The sequence below is a fragment of the Cetorhinus maximus genome, chromosome 24 (genome assembly GCF_964194155.1).
Source record: "Cetorhinus maximus chromosome 24, sCetMax3.hap1.1, whole genome shotgun sequence".
NCBI classification, from domain to species: Eukaryota; Metazoa; Chordata; class Chondrichthyes; order Lamniformes; family Cetorhinidae; genus Cetorhinus; species Cetorhinus maximus.
This window is the reverse complement of record NC_135902.1, coordinates 34,843,141-34,866,337: the sequence shown is the minus strand read 5'-3', so window position 1 is coordinate 34,866,337 and position 23,197 is coordinate 34,843,141. Positions and strand designations below refer to the sequence as shown.

General features: G+C 42.7%; 1 protein-coding gene and 1 long non-coding RNA gene across 2 annotated transcripts in view; one reads left to right on the top strand and one right to left on the bottom strand.

Moving 5' to 3' along the window:
- Positions 1–23,197, top strand: part of sdk2b (sidekick cell adhesion molecule 2b) — a 981,988-nt gene that overhangs the window by 796,338 nt on the left and 162,453 nt on the right. The window contains exons 35-39 of the mRNA XM_078571006.1: positions 7,281–7,382; positions 9,770–9,885; positions 17,942–18,128; positions 21,683–21,820; positions 22,475–22,636. Of these exons, the coding sequence (XP_078427132.1) occupies positions 7,281–7,382; positions 9,770–9,885; positions 17,942–18,128; positions 21,683–21,820; positions 22,475–22,636 (705 nt within the window). The remainder of the gene's footprint in view (positions 1–7,280; positions 7,383–9,769; positions 9,886–17,941; positions 18,129–21,682; positions 21,821–22,474; positions 22,637–23,197) is intronic.
- The window catches only part of LOC144699778 (uncharacterized), a 133,568-nt gene that overhangs the window by 29,545 nt on the left and 80,826 nt on the right, over positions 1–23,197 (bottom strand). The window lies entirely within an intron of this gene.

Sequence of the window (23,197 nt, the reverse complement as noted above, 5' to 3'; positions counted from 1 at the left end):
AACTTGGAAACATTGTGAACTGCGAGGAGGATAGTGTAGAACTTCAAAAGAACATAGGCAAGTTGGCGGAATGGGCGAACAGGTGGCAGATGAAGTTCAATGCAGAGAAATTTGAAGTGATTCATTTTATTAGAAAGAACATGGAGAGACAGTATAAAATAGGAGTACAACTCTAAAGCGGGTACAGGAGCAGAGGGACCTAGGTATATATGCGCAAAAGTCATTGGAAAGGACAGGCTGAGAGAGCGGTTAATAAAGCAAACCATATCCTGGGCTTTATTAATAAGGGCATAGAGTATAAAAGCAAGGAGGTTATGTTGAACTTGTATAAGTCACAAGTTCATCGTCAGCTGGAGTATTGCATCCAGTTCTGGGCACCACACTTTAAGAATGATGTGAAGGTATTTTAGAGCAGACAAAATTCACAAGAATGGTTCTTCTGATGAGGATCTTCATTATGAAGATAGATTGGAGAAGTTAAGACTGTTTTCCTTAGAGAAAAGGCGGCTGAGAAGAGATTTGATAGAGGTATTCAAATTCATTAGGGGTCTGGACAGAGTAGATAGGGAAAAACTGCTCCCACTCATGAAAGGATCGCGAACGAAAGGCTGCAGACTTAAAGTAATTAGTAAAAGAAGCAATAGTGATATGAGGAAAAACTTTTTCATGCAGTGAGTGATTAGGGTCTGGAATGCTCTGCCTGAGAGTATGGTGGAGGTTGGTTCAATTGAAGTATTCAGAAGGGAATTAGACTGTTATTTGAAAGAAACAATGTGCAAGGTTATGGGGAGAAGGCGAGAGAATGGAACTAAGTGAGTTGCTCATTTGGAGAGCCAGTGCAGACATAATGGGCCAATTAACCTCCTTCTGCACCGCTACAATCCTGTGATTCTGTGATGTCCTTATGCAGTAAGACATGGACAACATTCAAGCTTGTGCTGATAAGTGGCAAGTATTTTCGTGCCAGGCAATGACCATCTCAAACAAGAGAGAATCGAACCATCTCCCCATGACATTCAACAGCATTGCCATTGCTTGAATTCACCACCATCAACACCCTGAGATTACCATTGACTAGAAAAGTAACTGGACCAGCCATATAAATACCGTGGCTACAAGAGCAGGTCAGAAGCTGGGAATTCTGCAGCGAGTAATTCATCTCCTGACTCCCCAAAGCCTGTCCATCATCTGCAAAGCACAAGCCAGGTGTGTGTTGGAATACTCTTCACTTGCCTAGATGAGTGCAGCTCCAACAATACTCAAGAAGCTTGACACCACTCAGGACAAAGCAGCTCGCTTGATCGGCACCCCATCCACCACCTTAAACATGCATTCCTTCCACCACCGGCACACAGTGGCAGCAGTGTGAACCATATACAAAATGCATACCAGCAACTTGCCAAGCCTCCTTCAAAAGAGCCTTACAAACCCTAACCTCTACCAACTAGAAGGACAAGAGTAGCAGACACATGGGAGCATCACCACCTGCAAGTTCCCCGCCAAGCCACACACCATCTCGACGTGGAACTATATTGCCATTCCTTCACTGTTGCTGGGTCAAAATCCTGAAACTCCCTTCCTAACAGCATTGTGGGTATACCTACACCAGATGGACTGCAGTGGTTCAAGAAAGCAGCTCACCACCACCTTCTCCACAACAGTTAGAGGTGGGCAATAAATTATGACCTTACAAGCGACGCTCACATGCCAGGGAAGATTTTAAAAAGTGCCATTATCTTTTCTAGATGGTCATCATTCATGTCCAATGGTGTTGATACCACAAGGCGTTGCACTTATACTGCCTCCTAGCCAATAGCAGCTAACTCAGCACAAACTGAAGATCAGCCCTTGATCTTTCCTGGTGTATATACCTTCTCAAAGGCAATTAGGGATGGGCAATAAATGCTGGCCTCGCCAGCAATGCCATAAATGAATAAAACAAAATACAATTTGGATTTTTACTGGCTAAATTCACTAAGCCATGCCATAATAATTTTAAAGCTAAATAACTTGAGCAGTGATATCTGCATTGATATCTGGATGAACTGGGATTGTGCCTTTCATAAAGAAAAATTGTTTATGCAAATAAAGGTTTTGTATGGCACTTGTCTGCTTTTAATCTATCCTAAGCGCACCTGACACACTTTCTTGTCCTTAAACCTGTAAAATTGTGTTATACTGTAAGTTGTAATATCTGTTCCTGGACCATGATTAACTTTTTTCCTGATTCATGAATTGCATGTGGGTAAACCCTGTTTTTGTGAGGTATCTTGCTGATATGTAATAACAAATACTTTGCAGAGTTTCAGTCCTTTCCTGGCCTATTCTGAGACTTTAAGAATATCCATAGCAGAGAAACAAAACTCAATCCAATCTCTCAAATGTAACTTCCCCGCGGTTTTCGTTCAACATAATGTATCTTCACCAGCTGACAGTGTGGTCAAGTGACCTATTCCATGTTTCCTGCAAGTGACACCCTGGAGATGTGGGACAGTAGCCAACCATTAGCATCAGCTTGAAAACAGTTGGCAATGACAGTAAATAAGGGTGTCAGTTTTATCATCAGTTGAGGAAGCACTTGCTCTTGTGTATCACTGCACCAAGTATTGTGGCTCAGAACTCGTCTCACTAAGCTGGATAATTTGAATGACTGAGCAGCTCTGGGGTTTTTATCCTTGTGGTATTCTGGCTAGAATTTGAGCACTCAGTAATTCACCAAGTTAAGAAAAGTAAAGCTAATACTGCTAATCAATCCAGAAAGGGTAAATCACATCTAAAACTAAGCTAGGAACACAATTAACAAGCCTTTACTTGAATTTAGAACAATTTTTGAAAAAGTATTGGAATTGTAACCATATGTCATGAAAAAAAATAGGAATGTGGGAAGTGTAGTTCACCCCTGAATGTGGAAGTGATTTCAATATAGAGTCACAGGTTGTGCAGGAAAGACAGAGATGATATGTTGGGAGGAAGGGCTGCTTTATATGCACGGAATAATCTGGATGTTAAGAAAGTTGAAGCCAACCTAAAGGGGAAGGGAAAAATATGAAGCAGCAATTAAACACAGGCAGAGGTTTCAGTTATCCATTTAGGTTTGCTACAGACCCCAGAAATAATTTTCAGTTGCTGGCTGTCTGCTTAATGCCTTAAAAATACCCTTTCAAGGCCCATCTGTCCTTCTCTGCTCACCTGAAGTGCTTGAGGACCTGACGAGGGTCCAGGCATCTCAGACCATTTGGGGAAAGAGGACCTCCGTGTGCATGCTGCTTCCTTCTCTGAAGAGTAGGAAGACTTGAAGGGGATTCAGGACCAAGCGGGCAATGGCAATGACCCGAGGGACCGTTGTCAACAGGCATTGACATGCGTGCCATGGAGACACATGAATCACTCATATGGACACACTTCTCCCAAGCCTTCCTTAAACGTTCATGGATGAAGCTCATGGACAAAGTGATGATATGGAGGTTAGTGCGGACCTCCTGCATTCACTGGCTGGTTTGCTGCATGGGGCTCTCCATGAGGGTGGCTACACTCAATGGATGAGGCCATGGGCTCACAACCAAGAGACATGGCGCCACTCATCCTCTCGTGGGTACAAACGGCCTTTGGGTACTCTGACAGATGTTCAAATATTTCACGCTGGCAGTATCTGCTGCTACAATGAGAACTCCCAAGACTCAGCATTTGCATGAAGTTGAGCATTGCCAGGCTCTTCCTGAATCCTGCCACCCTTTCTAAATGCATGCCAATGCCGACCAACATGTGAGAGTGTCTGCACTGGTGAAAGGTGCACTAGAATGATGTGATACTGTATCCTCAGATGGAGGCTTCTCCTCAGAGATCTCATGCGGTTTCACTGCTATCACAGGGGCCTCATTTGCTTCTTTTGACCTGCAGGAGAGACTAGAGTGATGTCTCGGGTGTTTTTCACCAACTCCTGCTGCCTGGAGTTAGCTGAGTTCATCAATGGCCACAGATGCACTACAGTTAGTGCTCATTAGAGGATTTGATGGCCACTTCCACTAAGTTACTCACTAGCTATGGGCTCCATATTCACCTCACCATCAGCAACAGGCTACCCTACTGCAACCCCTCCTAGCTCCATTGCCTTCTCCTCCTTTGGCACCAGTACAGCGAATAATGGCAGTCCACCTCCAGTTCTTCTCCACTCTCTGGCATTATAAGCTCACTTCTGCAAACACAGACGTACACAGTGTCACTTGTCTCTTGTAGGCCAGCTGTGCTCATCATTCTATGCAAGTTTCAGTGTCCAGCATTGTGCCACTTGGAGTATCGCTGCAAACAGCCATGTGGTATTGCCAATGCAGCGGTCAGCTCACTGTAAGGCGGCTATCTATTTCGCTGTAAACACTGGTGCTAGTCATGTCTGATGCCTACGTCGGCAACCTCTTATATTACATTGCTGCCTCTTGTTACATTCAGGGCTGTGAGCTTGGTATAGCGAGGTTCACGCACCTTGCCAGATTGTACCAAGGCATTGAATCACTTGAGGCTCTGCAATCATATATGTGTGATTACCCTGCAGCTGATGACTTCCTCTGCAACCTCCAAGCCTGCTTTCTTGGTGAGGCTTACTGACCTTCCATTGACTGGGAAGAGCATCTCTCTCTGCCCTTGCTGCCTGGAGAAGCACCGCTAGGGCGGCATCACTAAATGTGGGAGCCAGCCTTGCTCTAACTGCAGCCATTCCTTGAAAACAGCCCTTGTTTAGCCTCTCTTTGAGTTGTCTCTATGTGTGATACCTATGATTCAAGTGCTGCCATCCCCTTAAATATGGCACCTGCATTTCAGCTGCTGCGTTTTCTTCCTGTCCACCACCAATTATTGGCCAGCTCCCATGATTAATTGGACATTCACGACAATGCCTAGCCTCATGTCCCACCGCCCACCCATGCTGCCACACAACCCGATTTGGACCTCGACGGCAGGATTTCCTTCCAATAAAATTCAACCCAATGTGTCATTGACCCAGCAGGGCTCCTCACATCTAGATACAGTTCTTTAGCAGTCAGAAAGATATCAACAATTTATAAGTAGTGAAGCTGTAGGGGCCTAAGTCCATAAAATGATCAAATCTTGAGATCATCTGCCAGCTAGTCCCAGCAAGGGCCTGGAAATAAATACATCATTTCAAGACAACAGACCTCAATGGATTAAGTAGTAGATTGAATGAAATCCGTCAAGGATAAACATAAAACTTTTAAAGATGTAACATTAAATATACAAGACATGTAAAAAGCAGAAAAAATTAGTGTAAACGAAATGAGCAATCTCCAAAATGGATGAATCGGAAAATCAACACAGAGATAACAAAATAAAATATACTACATGAAACCTTGAGAGAAAAAGTACAGGATTAACTTTGGAAGGAACATAAGAAAATATTAAAATGAATCACAGATAGGCCACTGTAGAGAAATATAGCAAGGGACATTAAACACAATAATAAACCCCCTTTTCAACATTATAATACTCGAATGGTTGGGAAAAAGATATATTTTTTTAAAGTTTTAAACAGTGGAATAATTGCCATTGAAGGCAAATAATTGAACTTGCTGGTTATTTTCAAGATGTGTTCACCAGGGTTGAAAATATTGGTTTGCAACCCGAATATTGTGCTATAACACGTATCAAAGAATACTTTGCAGTATGTAAGGAGGTGTTTGATAAAGCAAAGAAAGGAAGACTTACATTTATACTGTGGCTTATCATCTGCTTTAAATGTCCCAGAGTGCTTTAGGAATTTAATTACTTTTTGCCATGACTTGTTTTGTTGAAAATACTGCAGCCAGTTTCCGCACATTAAGGGGAGAATTTTCTCCCCGTCGGGCGGGCTGGGTGCGGAGCCGATCGCTACCTGCAATGGGCTGCGCACCGCCATTAAGGACTGCCCAGTATGACGAGCACCCGGAAGCGCTCAGTGCTACATGTGCGGGCGGGGGGGGGAAGGAGGGAGAGTTGCGGCCCCCGCAAGCGCGCGAAAGAGCGCAGAAATTTCCCTGAGGCACGGAGCCGCCTCAGGGAGATTAATTTCATAATGTGAATTTCAAATAAAGAAGCTGAAAAATCATTTACATGTCCCCTCATGTGACGCTGTCACATGAGTTGGGACATGTTTCTCAAATGTTCCAAAAACATTTATTAATGTTATAAAACCCTTCATGAAACCTCATCCCGCCCGTGGATGGGGTTTCATGAAAAATGCGAAGGTCGCCTGGGCTCTTTGCCTGCCCGCCAACCTTAAGGTTGGACAGCAGCTTTCTCAATTGGCTTAATTGTTTGATTAATGGTCTTAACAGGCCCTTGACAGTTCGGCAGGGGCGCAGCCAACTCTGGTGCGTGCCCACCGAACGGAAGATCAGAATGATGTGCGGTGGCATCGGGACGCACGCCCGACGTCACCACGTGTCATTTTACGTGTCGGTGTGCGGGGCCCGCCCTCGCGTGCCGAACAGAAGATTCTGCCGTAAGTTCCTAAAAATAACAAGGTGAATGATTGATTTGTTTTTTCTCATGCTGTTGGTAAAGGAAGCGGTCTTGGTCACTATACCTACAAACTCCTTGTTCTTCTGAATAGTATCAGGAGACCTGTAACATTTGTAATCTTATCCAAAATGTGGCACCAGGGTGTCAGACTAGATTGTATGCAAAACTTTCTGACTTAGAGGTCAGGGTGTTACTAACTGAAGCAAACTGTTTGCTGACAAGTTAACAGATCCCATCACTAGGTACCAACTAATCTAAGATGCTTAAAGGAGACTAGGGCAGTAATTTGCACAGAGCTGGCAAATAAATGTAACATTCACTGGGTACTGGTGTGACTACTGCAGGATCAAAAGCAAACAGTGTCTTAATTTAAAAAGGGAGGATGAATCTGACACAGATTACGTCAATGCACAGAAAATAAAGTTATACTAAAGATTAGATTTCGGGAGTATCTGGGTAGCTTCATCATAGCAGTCAGGCCCAGATTTTTGTCCCCAGGTCAGGTTCGCCAGGTCAGGAGACTTCCGGCTTGATGAACCCGACCTTGAAAATTGGCTGCCCCCTACATACAATGCCTGGACTGGATTGAGAAACAACTTGTCAGCTACTCTACATCACTAGTGCATTTAATCAGCAGTGGATATTTTTTTTCTCATTTTAATTAGGAAAGTTGCAGGGTGCCATTTTTGACTGGAATATTTGAGCATTAAAAATGTACTTGACATCTCATCACTTATGCCAGTTATGATGACTTTTTCTCTGAATCTGCACAGATCTGAGCAAGCACAGGCGCTATGAAATCAGAATGAGCATCTACAATGCAGTGGGGGAGGGGCCGACCAGCCCACCTCATGAAGTGTTCGTAGGTGAAGCAGGTAAGCCCACAAGCATTAATGTGGGGGGTGGGAGTGCAGTGGAGAGATTTTAAAAGCCAGAAAAATTTATTTTGGAAACACAATGCCATGCTCTGCATCAAACTCTTGTTCGTATCTGGGTATAAGCCTCATTTAGCATAAATCGTCGACGGAAAAATCTCAATGTTTTAATATTTTGACTCCTGATAAATAGACATAATAATCTCCAGCTGCCAAGTTTCTAATTAGCAGCAAAATCTTATTGCATGAAAACTGAAAGCATTTGAAAGTACAGCAGAAACTGATCATGACTTCATGGCTGTCTCAGAACCACTCTGAGCAATGTATAACATTCCAGCGTTATGTCCTGATAAATTGTATTTTGAGATAAATACAAGTTTTAAATGATAAGAGTCTGATTTAACAACTCATTTCACGTTAAAGGATATATATTTTTAACTGTAATCACCACATTCCTCTTGATGGTACTGTGTGCTTTTAATCTGCTATATTTTTATAATTGTGATATTGCTCCCCTAATCAGTCTAGACCCACCTCCTTCAACCCTGGCTCTAATTGAACAGGTGTAGTAGATTTTGTAGAACTGCAAATGTCCTAGATTTTGCAGGAGAAATAACAGTGTCAACGCACATCGATATTATCAAATTGATTGGTCGAAGAGACAAGCTATTGCTTGTCCTTTTCACACAGGTCCTAGAATCCCTGTAGAGGGTGTCGTGCTGAAATGGATCTCTAATTACCTTATGATGCTGTGCAAAAGCCCGCTAAATGACTTTGGGAAGCAGTAAGCATAATGAACAGTGTGCTGCTCATTCACTGCTGACCACAAAATCTGAGCCATAATGCCTGTCACTGGGCTTTGCATTGTCTAAGGAACAGGATAATGAGCACTAGGATGCAGCGTCCTCAATCTATACACTTATGATTATATATTTGAACTTTGCAGATTGTTGATCAATTTAATTTTATTGCTTATATCACCAAGTAAAGTAAATTAATGAAAACTCCTCCATCAATGATTCTTATAGAAGACACCCTGTCCCTAGTTTAAGTACATTTTCTCCTATTAGTTAACACATGATATTCCCCAGCTAAGAGTGCCAACAGATGACCCTTAATCAAGTCATTATGGGAATTCCCCTTGAAATGACCCTCTCCTATATTCTCTCCCTTATTGTGGAAAAACCCTATTTTCATTCAATATATTCCCCAAATAACTTCCCCAAGGCTGGGATTTCAGGAGTTGCAAGAGCTAACCTGTGGTTTAGACGATGTATTGATAAGAATACATTTTTGGCTGTTTTAATTGATTTTTTTGGTAAAATAAACAGTTAAATGGGCTGACATAAAACAAAGGTTTGGATTTTTGTAGCACCTTTACCTTGCAAATTGTACTAAGACACTTCACAGTTTAGAGTTTAACCCAAGCAGGATGTGAAGTTATTTGAATTTGGTGACATGACTGAAGATATTGTGGAGGTAAATTTCAAGAGGACTTTTTGAGGTACAGAATAGGAAGCAAGGAACAGTCCATTAGAGTTATGGAGAGTAAAGAATATGAGCAGTAATGGTAGCACGAGAGGAGCAAGACCATGGAATGATTGATAATTTTGAAGTTAAGGGACTAGTCAGTGAAGGTTCAGGGTAATAGATGAATGGGTCTTACTCTAGAATAAGATATGGAGAACAGAGTCCTAAATGAGTTGGAGTTTAGTTTATGTTTATCTCAAGAGGCTGGCAAAAAGCTATTAGAAAAGCCAAGGCTGGAAGTGACAAAAGCATGAATGAGGATCTCAGCAGGAAAGGGGAGTCAGGTAGAGAATGGGTGATATTTTGGAGTGAAGGTAGCTGCTCTTGATAATACATCAATATTGAGTTTTGAAGGTAATCTCAGGGTTTAGCAAGGCACTGAGTATGAACCCTGTCAGCTTCAACTTGAGTTGGCAGCTCAGAACAGGATTGGAATCAGATGCAGAATTTCTAATAGGTATTGAACAAGATAGCTTTAGCCTTGCTGGTTTTGAGCTACTAACTGTTCTAGTTCAACCCAGCTTGATTTTGGACATGTACTTAGGCACAGTGAGAGTCATGAGATCAAGGCTGGTGATGGAGAAGTAGAGCTAAGCATGGATGGGACAGAAGAAATTGGTTAGCTTTTTCTAAGAGCTGCCACAGATACACTGGGTTGAATGGCCAGTTGTACTGTAAGATTCAATGATTCTGAGTTAAAAGTAGGAGGCGTACTATTTATACCTGACTATTTTCTGTATTACATTTCTACCTCAAACATGTGGAAAGTAATAGCATTTTAAACTATGTCCTCTTTATTTTATATCAGTATTGCAGTTTTATTCTTGTGCGTAACAGCTTCCACTTCTTTCATTTAGTTCCCACTGCACCAGCTCAAAATGTGCAGGTGCAAAGCTCAACAGCAACACAGCTGGACCTGACCTGGGACCCTCCCCCACCTGAAGCACAGAATGGAGACATGCAGGGATATAAGGTACAGTCAATTTATGGCATATCTTGGGAAGAGAAAGGAGCTCAAATAATTGCATAAGAACAAAAGAAATACACTGGGCCTTATATAGATGGAATAGTACAATGCATTGGGTGGAATTTTCCGTGCTTGCTAGCGTCAGGTGTGCTCGGTGGCTTGAGCGGACAATATGGCGAGAAGCTCAGAAATCGGTTTCATGACATCATGAAACCAGTTTGCGATCGTCCACTCAGCCCATCGATGGCAGGCCACGTTCCCTGCCATTGGACGTTGAGAACCTCATTGTAATACATCTGCATATCATTTTAAGGCTAGCCCGCCAGAATCATCCCATCCTCCCCACCGCTGGATCGTCCGCCCATGTCAGCGGGAAAACACGTTGGTGTAGAACATGTCTTGACAAGTGTGATGTGCAGAAGTCGGGACTTATCGTCAGGGTCTTGCTCACATCGCGGACATCCGAGGAGCAGAGGATGCTGGAGCCCGACAGCAACAGCACAATGGAGAAACATCCATGGCATGCTGAGTGGATTCTCATGGACATGGCTCAGCTGCAAAGCAGCTCACAGAAGTTGGAAAATCACCATTCAGGGTCTGCTCACAACAGATGATGGTCAAGAGTGTCAGGAGGAAGGCCCAGTTGTGTTTGGAAGAGGAAGATGTACTGGGGGGTGGGAGAAGAAGGTCTAGGATCAACTGGGAAAGGAAGAGGTGTCAGGATGGGGCGAGGTTGAGAGAGGGGAATGAAGGTATGGCGGGGCGGGGGGGGGGGTTGCGGGAGGAAGGTGTAACGGGAAGGAGTGCGGAGAGGGAAGGGAGTCCGGGGGGAGGAAGCAGTGCAGAGAGGGGAGGGACTAAGGCTGGAGGAAGGAGTCGGGAAAGGGGAAGGACTAAGGCTGGAGGAAGGAGTGAGGCTGGAGGAAGGAGTCAGGTTGGGGGGAAGGATTAAGGGTGGCAGAAGAAATAAGGGTGACTGAAGAAGTCAGGAAGTGGTGGGGGGGGGGCGGGGGGGGAAGGACTAAGCAGGGGTGGAGTCCAGGGGGTGGCGGGGAAGGAGTTCCAATGGGGAGAAGGGGTTCCAATTGGGGGGAAGGGGTTCCAAGGTGGGGGGAAGGGGTTCCGAGGAGGGGAAGGGGTCTGGGGGTGGTGGGTGATATCCAGGTGAACATGCAAGGGAGGGCTCTGATGACTCCATGACTGCCTTCTGAGAGGCGAACTGAGGGTGGATGTGGATCAAGGGAATGGTGAGAATGACCAAGGACAGAGTGAGGCAGCAGGGATGGAGAGTGAGGGTTTGATGGTAGCAGTAGAAGATATGGCAAGGGTGGTTGCTGGGGACTGAGAGACACACACGGATCCTAGGATGGAAGGAGGAGTTTGGGAGGTGAATGTGGATAGGGGTGGGATTTTTGGAAGGGAGGAAAAGTGCAAGTTCACCTGGACATCCCTGAAGGAAAAGGGTTGTTGGCTGCTAGGTCACAGAGGGGAGGTGGAATGTGATTTCAGGGGGGTTAACAATAATGGGGGAAAGGAAATGGGTGAACGGAGGAGGGGAAAAGACAGGGGAGCTGACAAAAAAGTGAATCCAGACCATGCTGTCGAAATCAAAAGTGAAATGAGAGTTGTGGTGGGCGAGATCAGGTGCTGCGTGGGAGTGTGATCAATGGGTGGGCAGAGATGCAGGTCAGCTCAGATGGACAACTGAAAGTGAACCCCAGCAAGCAGCATTGCAATGCTCACAACAGTGAGATTAGTGTGATACAGGAAGGATCCGCGAACGTGGGAGAGTGCTTGCACAAGGCTCTGAAAGGTTTTTCCACCCACATACTTCTCCCTCCAGAGTCACTCGTTGGCCAGCTGCTCTCTCTGTGGTGACAGAGGATGAGGCTGAGGGGCCCACAAGCAAAGGGGCCAAGGAGGAAGAGGACAGCTTCTGAGATTCCTGAGTGGATGACCCAGGGGTGTCCAGCTGCCACTCCTTCTCCCTTCAGGTGCACGGGGGCCCCAGCCTGACTCCTTGAGGGGAAGGAGCACCTGGAGAGACGTTGAGGTGCCCCGTTTCCATCTCGTGTTGCCACTGCAGGAACTCACCCATGGCTCCCATGATGGAGCACATCTCCGCATTCTGCTGGACCGGGATCTCCATGGCATCCGTCATTCTCCCCATGGAGACCTCCATACTTGCACATGCGGGCACCACTTCATCAAAGAGCAGGCAGATGCGCTGTGACGGGTCTTCCAGGCTGCTTACCCCCTCCATTGAAGAGCTGGAACTGTCCTCTTGGCTGGAGGTGAAGATCTGGATGGAGCTGAGGGACTGGCTGGCTGAGGATGTCGGTCGCTTGGCAGAGGTCCCTGTGAACCAAAGCAGAGATAATTAGAGCATGGCAGCACAGTCAAAAGCAGGAGAGAGAGCACTCACATTTGCATTGAGAGGGGCATGATTTGGTGCAGGATCCTCACGAGGGTGTTCGCCGCCGACCTCATCGTCGCCACAGGCACAGCCCGTGTCCTCACCAGTCAACATGATGGCACACTCCTCAAAGTGAGTGAGGGGCCTAACATTTGCCGCTTTGTCATGAGTCTGGGACCTCTCCTGCTGATGTGAGCAGGCTTCTCCTCTGTGGAAACAGATGGAGCGATTGAGTAGGACATATGGCACTGCGTGGAATATTTGTGCGGTGAACAGAGCCATGGACAGGTTGAGGATGCGAGCTTGAGAGGGTATGAGACTGATGGAGATGTGAGGGTGTATGTGAGAGTTTGCGGTATTGTCCCTTGAGGTATGAGGTCCCTGTGGATGTGTGATGGGTCTGTGAGTGTGAGTTGAGAGTGATGAGAATATTGACTTACCCTGGCAGAATGGATGAGACCATTCATCCTGTTGCGGCACTAGGTGGCTGTCCCCTTTTGCAGGGCATTGGCACTGCCATCACTTCCCATGCTGGATTGATGATGTAGCTGCTCATTCTGTGGCCACAGCGGGGGTAGAGGACATCATGGCGGGCCTCCACAGCATTTAAAAGGTGCTCAAGGGACGTATCATTGAAGTGGGCGGCTACAGTCTTTTTGCCTTTCAGGGCCATCCAGTCATCTGTGCAGCAGTCATGGGCTGGAAGCACTGAGACATGTGCATGCAGCTGCACCTTAAATATGGTGCCTGGCATGATGAAGCAGCGAGGTGATGGCATGGCAGGCAAGTGAGATCTCGCCTGCCTTGGAAACAGCATGTTCCCCGGGAATGCATAATTAATGTGGCGTGTTTGGGACGATATGGCAAGAGAAGCCACCATTGTGGCAGGCAGGTAAAACAGTGCAAATCTGGGACGATTCTGCCCATTGTCCACTTATCCCCTTTCCCAGCTCATCTGCTGCTATCCTATCATTCTGTTCCTGCTGACTTACACTGGCTCCTGGTCAAGCAACATCTTGATTTTACAATTCTTATCCTTGTTTGCAAATCCCTCCATGGCCTTGCTGCTCACCACCTCTGTCAACTCCTACAGTTCCATCGCACCTGTTCTCTCTGAGATATCTGCGCTCCTCTAATTCCGACCTTTTTGCATCCCCAATTTTAATTGTTCCACCATTGGTGGCTGTGCCATCAGTTGCCTAGGCCTTAAGCTCTGGAATACCTTCCCTCCACCTCTCTGCCTCTCGACTTTGCTTTCCTCTTTTAAGACACTCCTTAAAACCTAACTCTTTGGCCAAACTTTTGATCACCTGATCTAATATCTCCTTATGTGGCTTGGTGTCAGACTTCATTTTATATTGCTCCTGGGAAGCACCTTGGGATGTTTTATTGTATTAAAGATGCTAAATAAATATAAGTTGTTATTATAGACACTCCAAACTGGGACCTCATGGGTCCTTTGGCTCAGCTGCTGACTGGGTAAATTTACTGAATTTTTTATAGCCTAGGCCTACACCTTAAAAATATTTACATTTAGACGAAGTTGATAAGAGATCTGTATATTAAACATAAAAAAACAGATAACTTGCAATTCTTGCAAAAAAACTTGCAACAGAATCATATAACCAATTTTTAAAATAAAATTCACAGTCTTCATCCTTCATTATCACTGGAGGAGAAATACACAGATGGTTGAATTGTAGAATCAATAGAGGATACCAAAAATAACCCGTGAGATGGTTGAAGATACTGATTCTTTTACAACTTTAAGAGGCTCATGACTAGGACTGATTGAATTATATCAGAATGATGAATTCATGGAAGTATTGGTGTGTTTTTTGCTGGTTTGCTGCAGTGTGTTTGCAGCATTCTGTTTAATAGATGATATACATGACATTCAGACTCATTGACCTGGATTTTCATAGATATGGGAAATACAAAATTACTAGTGGTGGTCCTTCTCTTTCCCCTTCCCCAGTGCACACAAATTCATGATTGAATTGGAGGATTCCTATATTCAGTATACAATACAAATATATTGAATGGAAAAAGGAAGCTTATTTTATTAAATGCCAATGAATCTGTCATGTCATTGTTCACATAAAAAATATTAAATATATAAAACAAACAAATAATGGTCAGCGTATTTCAGATGGTGGGATTTCTCATCCCGCCATCCGAAGAGTTGGTGGGGAACATATCCCCACCGACACAGCCTGCCTCTCAACCATTTCGCACTCCAATGAGCGTTAATTGGCTACAGGCGGGACTTCAAACCCTTACTCAGGAGAAAGTTAATCAGATTGGCCAGCAGCTCTCTAGCCCCTGCAGCGATGAAGCTGCAGTGGACAGAAGTGAAGTTCATGAAGTTCACGGAGCCTAAGTTCCAGGAGTGCAAGGAAAGGTAAGTTTTCGGGGTCTCAGGGCGAGGAGGGTAGGGAAGGCCTGGTGGGAGTGGGTAGTGAGGATTTGAGGTGTCGGGGATGAGGCCGGAGGAGGGGCAGGAGGTCCAGTGGCCCTAAAGGTAGAGTGTGCCCGAAATTAGAAGGAGGCTTCTGATGGAGGTGCCCCCCCGCCCCCAACCCAAGGCCTAAACCCGATCATTTTTTGGCAACCCCCAGACTTGGGAAATCCTCCTGCCAACCTAAAAATTGAGGCTGGGCAGGAAACGGCCTTTAAGTGGTCAATAAGTGGCCAATTAAGGGCCTCAGTTGGGACAAGGGTGGACGGACTGTTGGAGGCCTCACCCACCCTAGCGTAAAATCGCTGAGAAGTTTGGATGGGCGGGAACCAAGCAGGAAGCCTATCCATGCTATTTCAAGTTTCCCTGCCCACCCCTGCCCCCGCCTAAAACCCCACCAGTGGGGGGGCATGAAATTCAGGCCAATGCCTTTTTCACCTACTTACAAGAAGGCAAGAAACTTGTATCACCCCTCACACCCCCACCCTCATGTACTGCAGTTGTAAAAATAGTAGATACATGCATGTAACATATTCACATGAACAACTGTGTAAACATGCTACATATATATGTTTGCCACTTAAGTAACTTGTAGTTCCAAAAACATACATATGAGCATCTTCACTTTGAAAATGGCGCAGAGCAACTTTACCAGAATTATTCCAGGAATGAGAGGCTTCAGTTACGTAGAGAGACTAAAAAAACTGTGATTGTCCTCCTGAGCAGAGAAGGTTAAGAAAAAATTCAGTAGATGTCTTCACAGATGTGAAGGGTTCTGGCAGAGTAAATAAGCAGAAACTGTTTCCACTGGTGGGTGAGTCAGTAACCAAATGGCAGAGATTTAAATTGATTTCCAAAAGAACCAGAGGGGAGGCTGAGGAAAGTTTTATTTATGCAGCAAGTTGTTATAATTTGGATACGCTGCCTGATAGAGTGGTGAAAGGAGATTCAGTTTAACTTTCAAAAGGGAATCAGCTATATACTTGGCAAAGGAAAACTTGCAGAGCTATAGGGAAATAGCTGGGGAGTGGGACTAATTAGACAACTATCAGAGAATTGGTACAGGCGTATTGGGCTGAATGGCCTTTCTTTATACTGTAAGATTCTACTTTGTGGCCGTACAATTTGAACAAACAAGTGTGGAAAACTTACACAATATGTGACATTACATATAAAAAGAATATAGTAACAGATGTCTTGGAGTACTGCTCAAGGTATGTCAGAAAATATACTGCTTTGACAGGATGGGAACACTATACCAAGTACCAATATACTATTCTGCTGCTGTGGTTCACCTGGTATGTTCCTTTAGAGCTACAAGTTACAATTACGTGCTTCTCTCAGATCAATTAGCAGACAGATTGGCTTTTTAAAAATTATACTTCTTTTAAGTGCAACAGAAAAATTTGTACGTGGAACAGTTAATACCTGAAGTGTAACAGACACACGTGTATGGTATAGATGTAAAGTATAAAAATTGAAAACACCATGTAATATAATGTATAATAATAATATAATATGTAATCACCCACTTCCGCCCCTGTCTCAGCCCATCTGCTGCTGAAATTCTCATGCATGCCTTTGCTACTTCCTTTTTGACTGATTTCAAATATGTGCACATTAGGTCACTGCAAATCAATTTTATACATCCTTTTGGCGAGGTTTAGCAAAAAACAATTCTATCTTTGTATTGAGTTTTGACCCATGTCCAGATTATTATTACATTATAAATTGAGACAGTGCATTCCCAAATTGCATCATGTGATAATTTGAAGCTAGGATGTACTAACTTTAATCTAATAATCCTGCCAATAGCTTATGCCCAATTTAAAAAAAACAGTGCAATATTTAAAATTCCCTCATTTCAAATACCTGTCGATAATGTGAGGTAGTCTTATCTAACTTCTCCTTTAAATAAGGCATAATGTATGCTTGTTACCTTTTTATTGTGGTTCACAAGATCAAAGTATAGCTGTAAACAAGGAACACTATTTGGCCCATCAGCAACCAATGGAAAAATATTAGCGTTCCTTCCTTCATAGTAATTAATTATTAATTGAACATTTCCATGTTTGTCTTCACTATATCGACCAGATATCTGTTCCATGTATTCGTTACCCTTTATGTTAAAAAGAATGCCAATTATTGAAGGATTGCCTTTCATCAGTTTAAATGGGTGCTGCTTTGTCCTGTTGTCATGTTAGATTAAGGCGACAAGGCCATGAAGTAGTGTTCCCTAATACACTTTTTCCGCATGACTTGCTACTTTATAGGCTGCTGTTAGGTCCTTTCTTGGTTCTTGGTCACTCCTTTTCAAGGCTGAAAAGCTCAAGGTGTTCCATTCTTTCTTCATATGACAACTAACACTCATCCTCAGGGCTCTTCACTGCATCACCTACAGGGTTGAATGTCTGACTTGAGATTTTGATTAAAACTGAACACAGCTGGACACTAGATGTGCTCAATGTGCTCATCGCATCCTCTGTCATGTACTCTGTTAATTTGGCTTGATAGTTTAGATTCCTTTCATGTTAACAGACATGATAAGTGCTGAGTCTTCCTTAAACATGGTCTTTCCAGCTAATGGTCTTAACAAATTTGTCAAGTTTATGTTGTGTGAGACACTGGGGCTTCTTGGCCCCCAGCCTCAGGCAAATTTATCTTGGATGTTGCCATCCTTCCTTCCAGAGCTACACATCAGGAGTCAGTGGCACTCATTCCATGTTAAAACAGTGAGAGGACATTTTAATATTTAATTTACATCCAATTAGACTATTTCTAATATTCATTATTCATATGCTCAATTGTGTCAGTGTTGCAACAGAGGTGACAGTGAGGAATTGCCATTACTGATCAATATGACTAAGTTTCAATTATTGCTTTAGTCACAATAATATAGTATCTTCTTGAATATGGTTTTCGATAAAATAATTTTTTGCTCACTAAATGAATGGCCATTACAATTGGTGACCACTGAATCTGGATTTTAATGGTACAGGCCTACTGTTTGAAATGTCAAGAAAATGGTAGCCCAGGTTGCAAGGCTAGCCAAATTGTAAGGTTTTTTTGTTCCAAGTATGTATGTAAAAATGTGTGCTTTTCACATGAATAGTTTAGGGTAAAGTTGCCAGAGACAGGGCCTTGGCAATATTTCAAAGATTTTAAAGATATGACTTTTTGTTTAGATTTACTACTGGGAATTCCAGCGGCAGAATGAGACAGAAAAATTGAAGACTCTCTTCCTCCCTGAAACCAATGTGAAACTGAAGAATCTAACAGGGTACACTACCTACCTGATCAGTGTGAGCGCATTTAATGCTGCTGGTGACGGTCCTAGAAGTACACCTATCAGGAGTCGGACACAACAAGCAGGTGAGAGCAACAAAATAATTCTGAGGAAATGCAACCACTGGGTAGGATGTCATTAAGAGAAAAAAATTGTCTAACTTTGTATAGTTTGATATGTTTATACAAGCATCAGCTGAAGGTCACTGCTGTATGGGTAGTGGTTAATTAATGGAGAAACCAGATTGTTCAAACTATGCCTGCAGTGCCATGCTTCAGTTTTTAAAAAAATCTTTAAGGTCTATAATTGGACTTTAATTTCAAATTTTATAACCATCATATTTTTTGAGTAGAGCATTCAAGAAGGCGAGTGAAATCTGGCACCTAGCCAGCAGAGACCAAGCAATATGTTTATATTGCTAATAAAATGGGTACGATGAAAGGGCTTTTATTGTTAGAAGAGGCTGGTGATACAATGAAAATTTACATTCAATGAGCTGTGCTAAGTATAAGGATAGCAGTTTTGTGTGTGCAGGGCAGAGGCAATGTAAGATCAAAGCAGTTGTAAGCCTAGAACTGCCTCCACAGGAACCAAAGTGAAAGTAACCTCATTTTGAATTTGTACGGTGAAAATGCCTGGCCTGGTGTCTGCTGAAAGTCTATGGGTTGCCTTAATGGAGATTAGTCTGGAAATTTATTAAAAGTTATGATAATAGTAATTTGTAGCCATGTATATGTGTTTAATGTGTTGTAACTTAATAAAATGTTCCATTTAGTTTAATATAAAAACCTTTCGAGAACTGATAGTCTGATTCCTGAATTTAGAGCTGCATCTCAAACATACCACTTAAAATATAGGTTATGACAGTTGTTTAAAGTTTCCCTCTGGGATTTTTTTTAATAACTCAGTTTCACCGAAAGGCTGTCTCATAACAGGTCCTACATCTTACTATACTCTTTGACTCCACTGCAAATACCTCTGAACTCTTGATATTTCCAATTTGCATATGACATCAAAATTAGGTGTAAGTGTGAATTGTGAGGAGGATACAAAGACGCTTCTAGGGGATTTGGAGAGGCTGAGCGAGTGGGCACAAATTTGGCAGATGGAATACAATCTGGAAAAATGTGAAGTTATCCACGTTGGTAGGAAGAACAGAAATACAGAGTATTTCTTAAATGGTGGGAGGCTCAGAAGTGTTGAACTTCAAAGGGACTTCGGTATCCTTGTCCACGAGTCACTGAAAGCTAACATGCAGGTACAGCAAGCAATTAAGAAGGCAAATGGTATGGGTTGGCCTTTATTGCAAGAGGATTTGAATATAGTGGTAAAGATGTCTTACTGCAATTATATGGAACCTTGGTGAGACCTCACCTGGAGTATGTGTGCAATTTTGGATTCCTTACCTAAGGAAAGATATACTTGCCATAGAGGGAGTGCAACAAAGGTTCACTAAATTAATTCCTGGGATGGAGGGACTGCCCTATGAGGAACGATTAAATAGACTGGGCCTTTATTCTCTGGAGTTTAGAAGAATGAGAGGTGATTTCATTCAAACATACAAAATTCTTATCAAGCTTGACAGGATGCGAGAAGGATGTTTCCCTTGGCTAGGGTGTTTAGAACCAGGGGACAGAGTCTCAGAATAAGGGGTAGGTCATTTAGGACTGAGGTGAGAAGGAATTTCTTCACTCAGAGGGTGGTGAATCTTTGGAATTCTCTGCCCCAGAGAGCTGTGGAGGCTCAGTCATTGAGTATGTTCAAGACTGAAATCAATATCTTTCTACATATTAAAAACATCAAGGGATATGGGGATAGTGCAGGACAATAGTGTTGAAGTAGAAGATCAGCCATGATCTCATTGAATGGTGGAATGGCCTATTCCTGCTCTTATTTGTTATGTTCTTATGCCTCTTTTGAGGAGAATCATCCCTTGGTTGAAGAAGGTAATAAAGAAGTGAATTTGCCTACATATGTCCTTGAGCCCACCAATGATATGCACCAACAATTGCAAGCATCCAGCAAAGAGCTATCCGAGGAGACTGAGATGCTTAACTCCAAGTTGGATTAAACCAATGGTAGAAGTTCAGAGCTTATTTTTTTTGCGAATATAAGCTCAGCTCACGCTTGGATATCACCTGCAAGTAATGGATACACTCAAATCTTCTTTCAGTAAAGAAACAGAGTCCCAAATTACAGAACTTCTACTACGCAGAAACTTCATATAGATGCAGGCGCGGAGGTTTATGCCATTGTTGAAGATGGGGCAATCCTACTTCCTCATGCTTATCCAGCAATCCCATTGTCTGCAGCGGAGCAGCCTCATGCTGAAGCAAGCATGGATTGATACCACTTCCCACAGAAAGTGAAACTCCTACCCTAAAAGTAGTGGGGAAGTCTCCTTTTCCTTGTATCCTGCAGTGTCTTCAGGATGTTCCTTGTTTTTCTTTTCATCTGCCAGATTCATGCATGTCTCGGGTATTGAATACTTCTCTTATCATCACACCAGCAGTGAATGATACAGCTGCATAGTTCTTCATAGAAGTCTCAAACTGGTGCTTTCACCGTTCCCCAGTGTGCAACGCAGAAGAAGATTACAGAGAGAATGTCAGTTGTTGTCTTTTTCAAGGGGTTGTGATCATCCGAGTCATGAAGATTTCTCTCTTGAATCAGTTTTTCCTTGATTGGGTTTCAGTGCCTTTACATTTATGTTGTTGTAAGAGTCACAGCCCAGGAACCAGCTGTCATGAGAAGCTGCTATCCCACTCCAGCAATGTGTTTACTTCGAAGGAGAAGATAACGGAACACATACATCCGGCATGTCCTCCAAGAAAGCCAAGAATACTGTAGGTGATGGATGCCTTTGGCGACAGTGACTTGGTGTGGGTGGGGGGAAGGTAGGATTTGGATGGAGTCTGTAAACAATGCACGAAGTTAACAGATTGTGGGAATGTAATGTAAATAGTTTAAAAGAATAATGTAACAGTTTTGAGATAATACTTGATGGGAGATTTAGAGTAAAGGGTTAATGGTTATGTTATTAAGACAATGATGAATATGATGATGTAAGTGTGACATCGAGTCAGATGGCCAAGAGGCAGAGACACTATCCATTGTGCCACAAGACCTCTGAAACATGATAAGCGGATGTAACTCAGGCCCCATTTTAAACTTATACATTCTCTACTAACCTGCAATATTTTGATTTTAAAATATTATTTATTGTTAAATAGCAAAGCCAAACAGCATTTCAGAAAGCAGAGATATAAAGTTGCTTGAAGCTTAAGTGTTTCTCTGCTGTACTGGCTAAGAACCTGGGAGTACAAAACTGAGATTCACTGGCTAGCGTGTGTAATTGTGGCATGGTAAGTTTACATGCGCAGTTTCCATAATAAATGTGGACTTAGGACCTTATATTGAAAAAGGTTGACACAAATGTGTAACAAAAGCTTGACAGCAGAAAGTAAGATTTTGTAAGCAGAGAATCCATACAGATGCAATTTTTTTAACAAATATACACAAAGGCCAATTTTGCTCCATTTTCTCTTAGTCTTCCAAACATCTGCTTTCTCCTCATTGTGTGATTTGTGAATACAGATAACAGCGTGGCTGATTAACAGCTTAGTTTTTCCATGAACAGCTCCAAGTGCTCCAGGCTACATACGATTCAGTGAACTGACAACGACCTCTGTGAATGTGTCCTGGGGAGCACCAAAACATCCAAATGGAATAATTGAAGGATATCGGCTAGTTTACGAGCCTTGCACACCTGTCGATGGTAAGCATATGATTTGTAAATCTATTCTAAAAAGATTATTGTAATAGCACACAAATATGTAGAAGGTAAAGGCACAGCAGAAGGAATCCACCTTATTGAGAGCTATGATCAATGGAAGTCTACTATTTTCTACAAGCTGCCTTTTACATCAATTCAGTCTTGCTATGGGTAATTATAAAGACTTAGAACACTGAGTTCATTAACAGTGAGTTAAGTAAGAAATAGCTGAGGAAAAGTGTGAAGAAAGAGAGGAAAGAATAAGAAATAAATAAATGCAATAATTAGAAAGGAAAAGATATGTAAAGAAGGAAACAAATATATTAAGCAGCAAAACCTGTTGACTTTTATTGTTGCATCATCAAACATTTAATAAAGAATAATGATCACTTGGCAAAAACTCCATAGGGTACCCATATCTATGTAACTACTCCCCATCAAGGAGTTTGTCTTCAGAGGAGGAGGGAGAAAATTGGGAAAAAGAGAAAAGAATCACACGTAATGGAGCATGCCACTGTGATTATATTTACTGATTTCTGATTTCCAAGTGATTGCCTTGTGTACTTGTCCATCTTTTACCATAATTAAACCGTGCACTTGTAGTTGTCCTTGGCATATTGCAAACTGGCTGGTTTCAGTAATTCCCTCACTGTACAGGAGTCAGTAAGATTGTAACTGTGGATGTGAAGGGAAACAGTCCTCGATGGATGAAAATAAAAGACTTATCAGATGGTGTGACTTACACTTACCGAATCAAAGCAAAAACTTACACATATGGACCAGAAATTGAGGCAAACATCACCACTGGACCAGGAGAAGGTAACTCAATATGTTATTTTTTCCAAATCTTGTTCTATATCATTTCAAATGTTTTGAGTTGCAAATATTTATAATATGGACCTAGTGATAGTTTCAAGTACCAGCAAGTATTGTCAGGGTCAGTTATAATCAGGAGCCTGGATTTCCACAGGCATCTCAAGACCAAGACTTAAAGCAAACTCAATTACACTGTGCCATCTAAGAATGTCGTTTTACAGGCAAATCTGTACAGTGTTGGAGAATATCTTGGTCTCAGTATAATATATATATTTTTTAAATACTTTATATGAAAAAATCTCTACATTAGCGATTTTTGTTTAGAAAAACACTGCGTTCTAACAGTTCAAAAGTAGTTTATTATGCTGGAACTGTGAGTTCCCTTTGTGCTGGTGACAGACACAATAGCTGCTGCCTATAACCTCAATCTTAACAAATGGATTTGTGAATGAGGACAAGAATATTGAAATATGTGCATCAGAGTATTAGGAATCTGTTAACATAAGCATTTTTAAAAAGTGTCGGTATCACTACGCGATAGGACGCAGGTAGTGGAGTTATGGA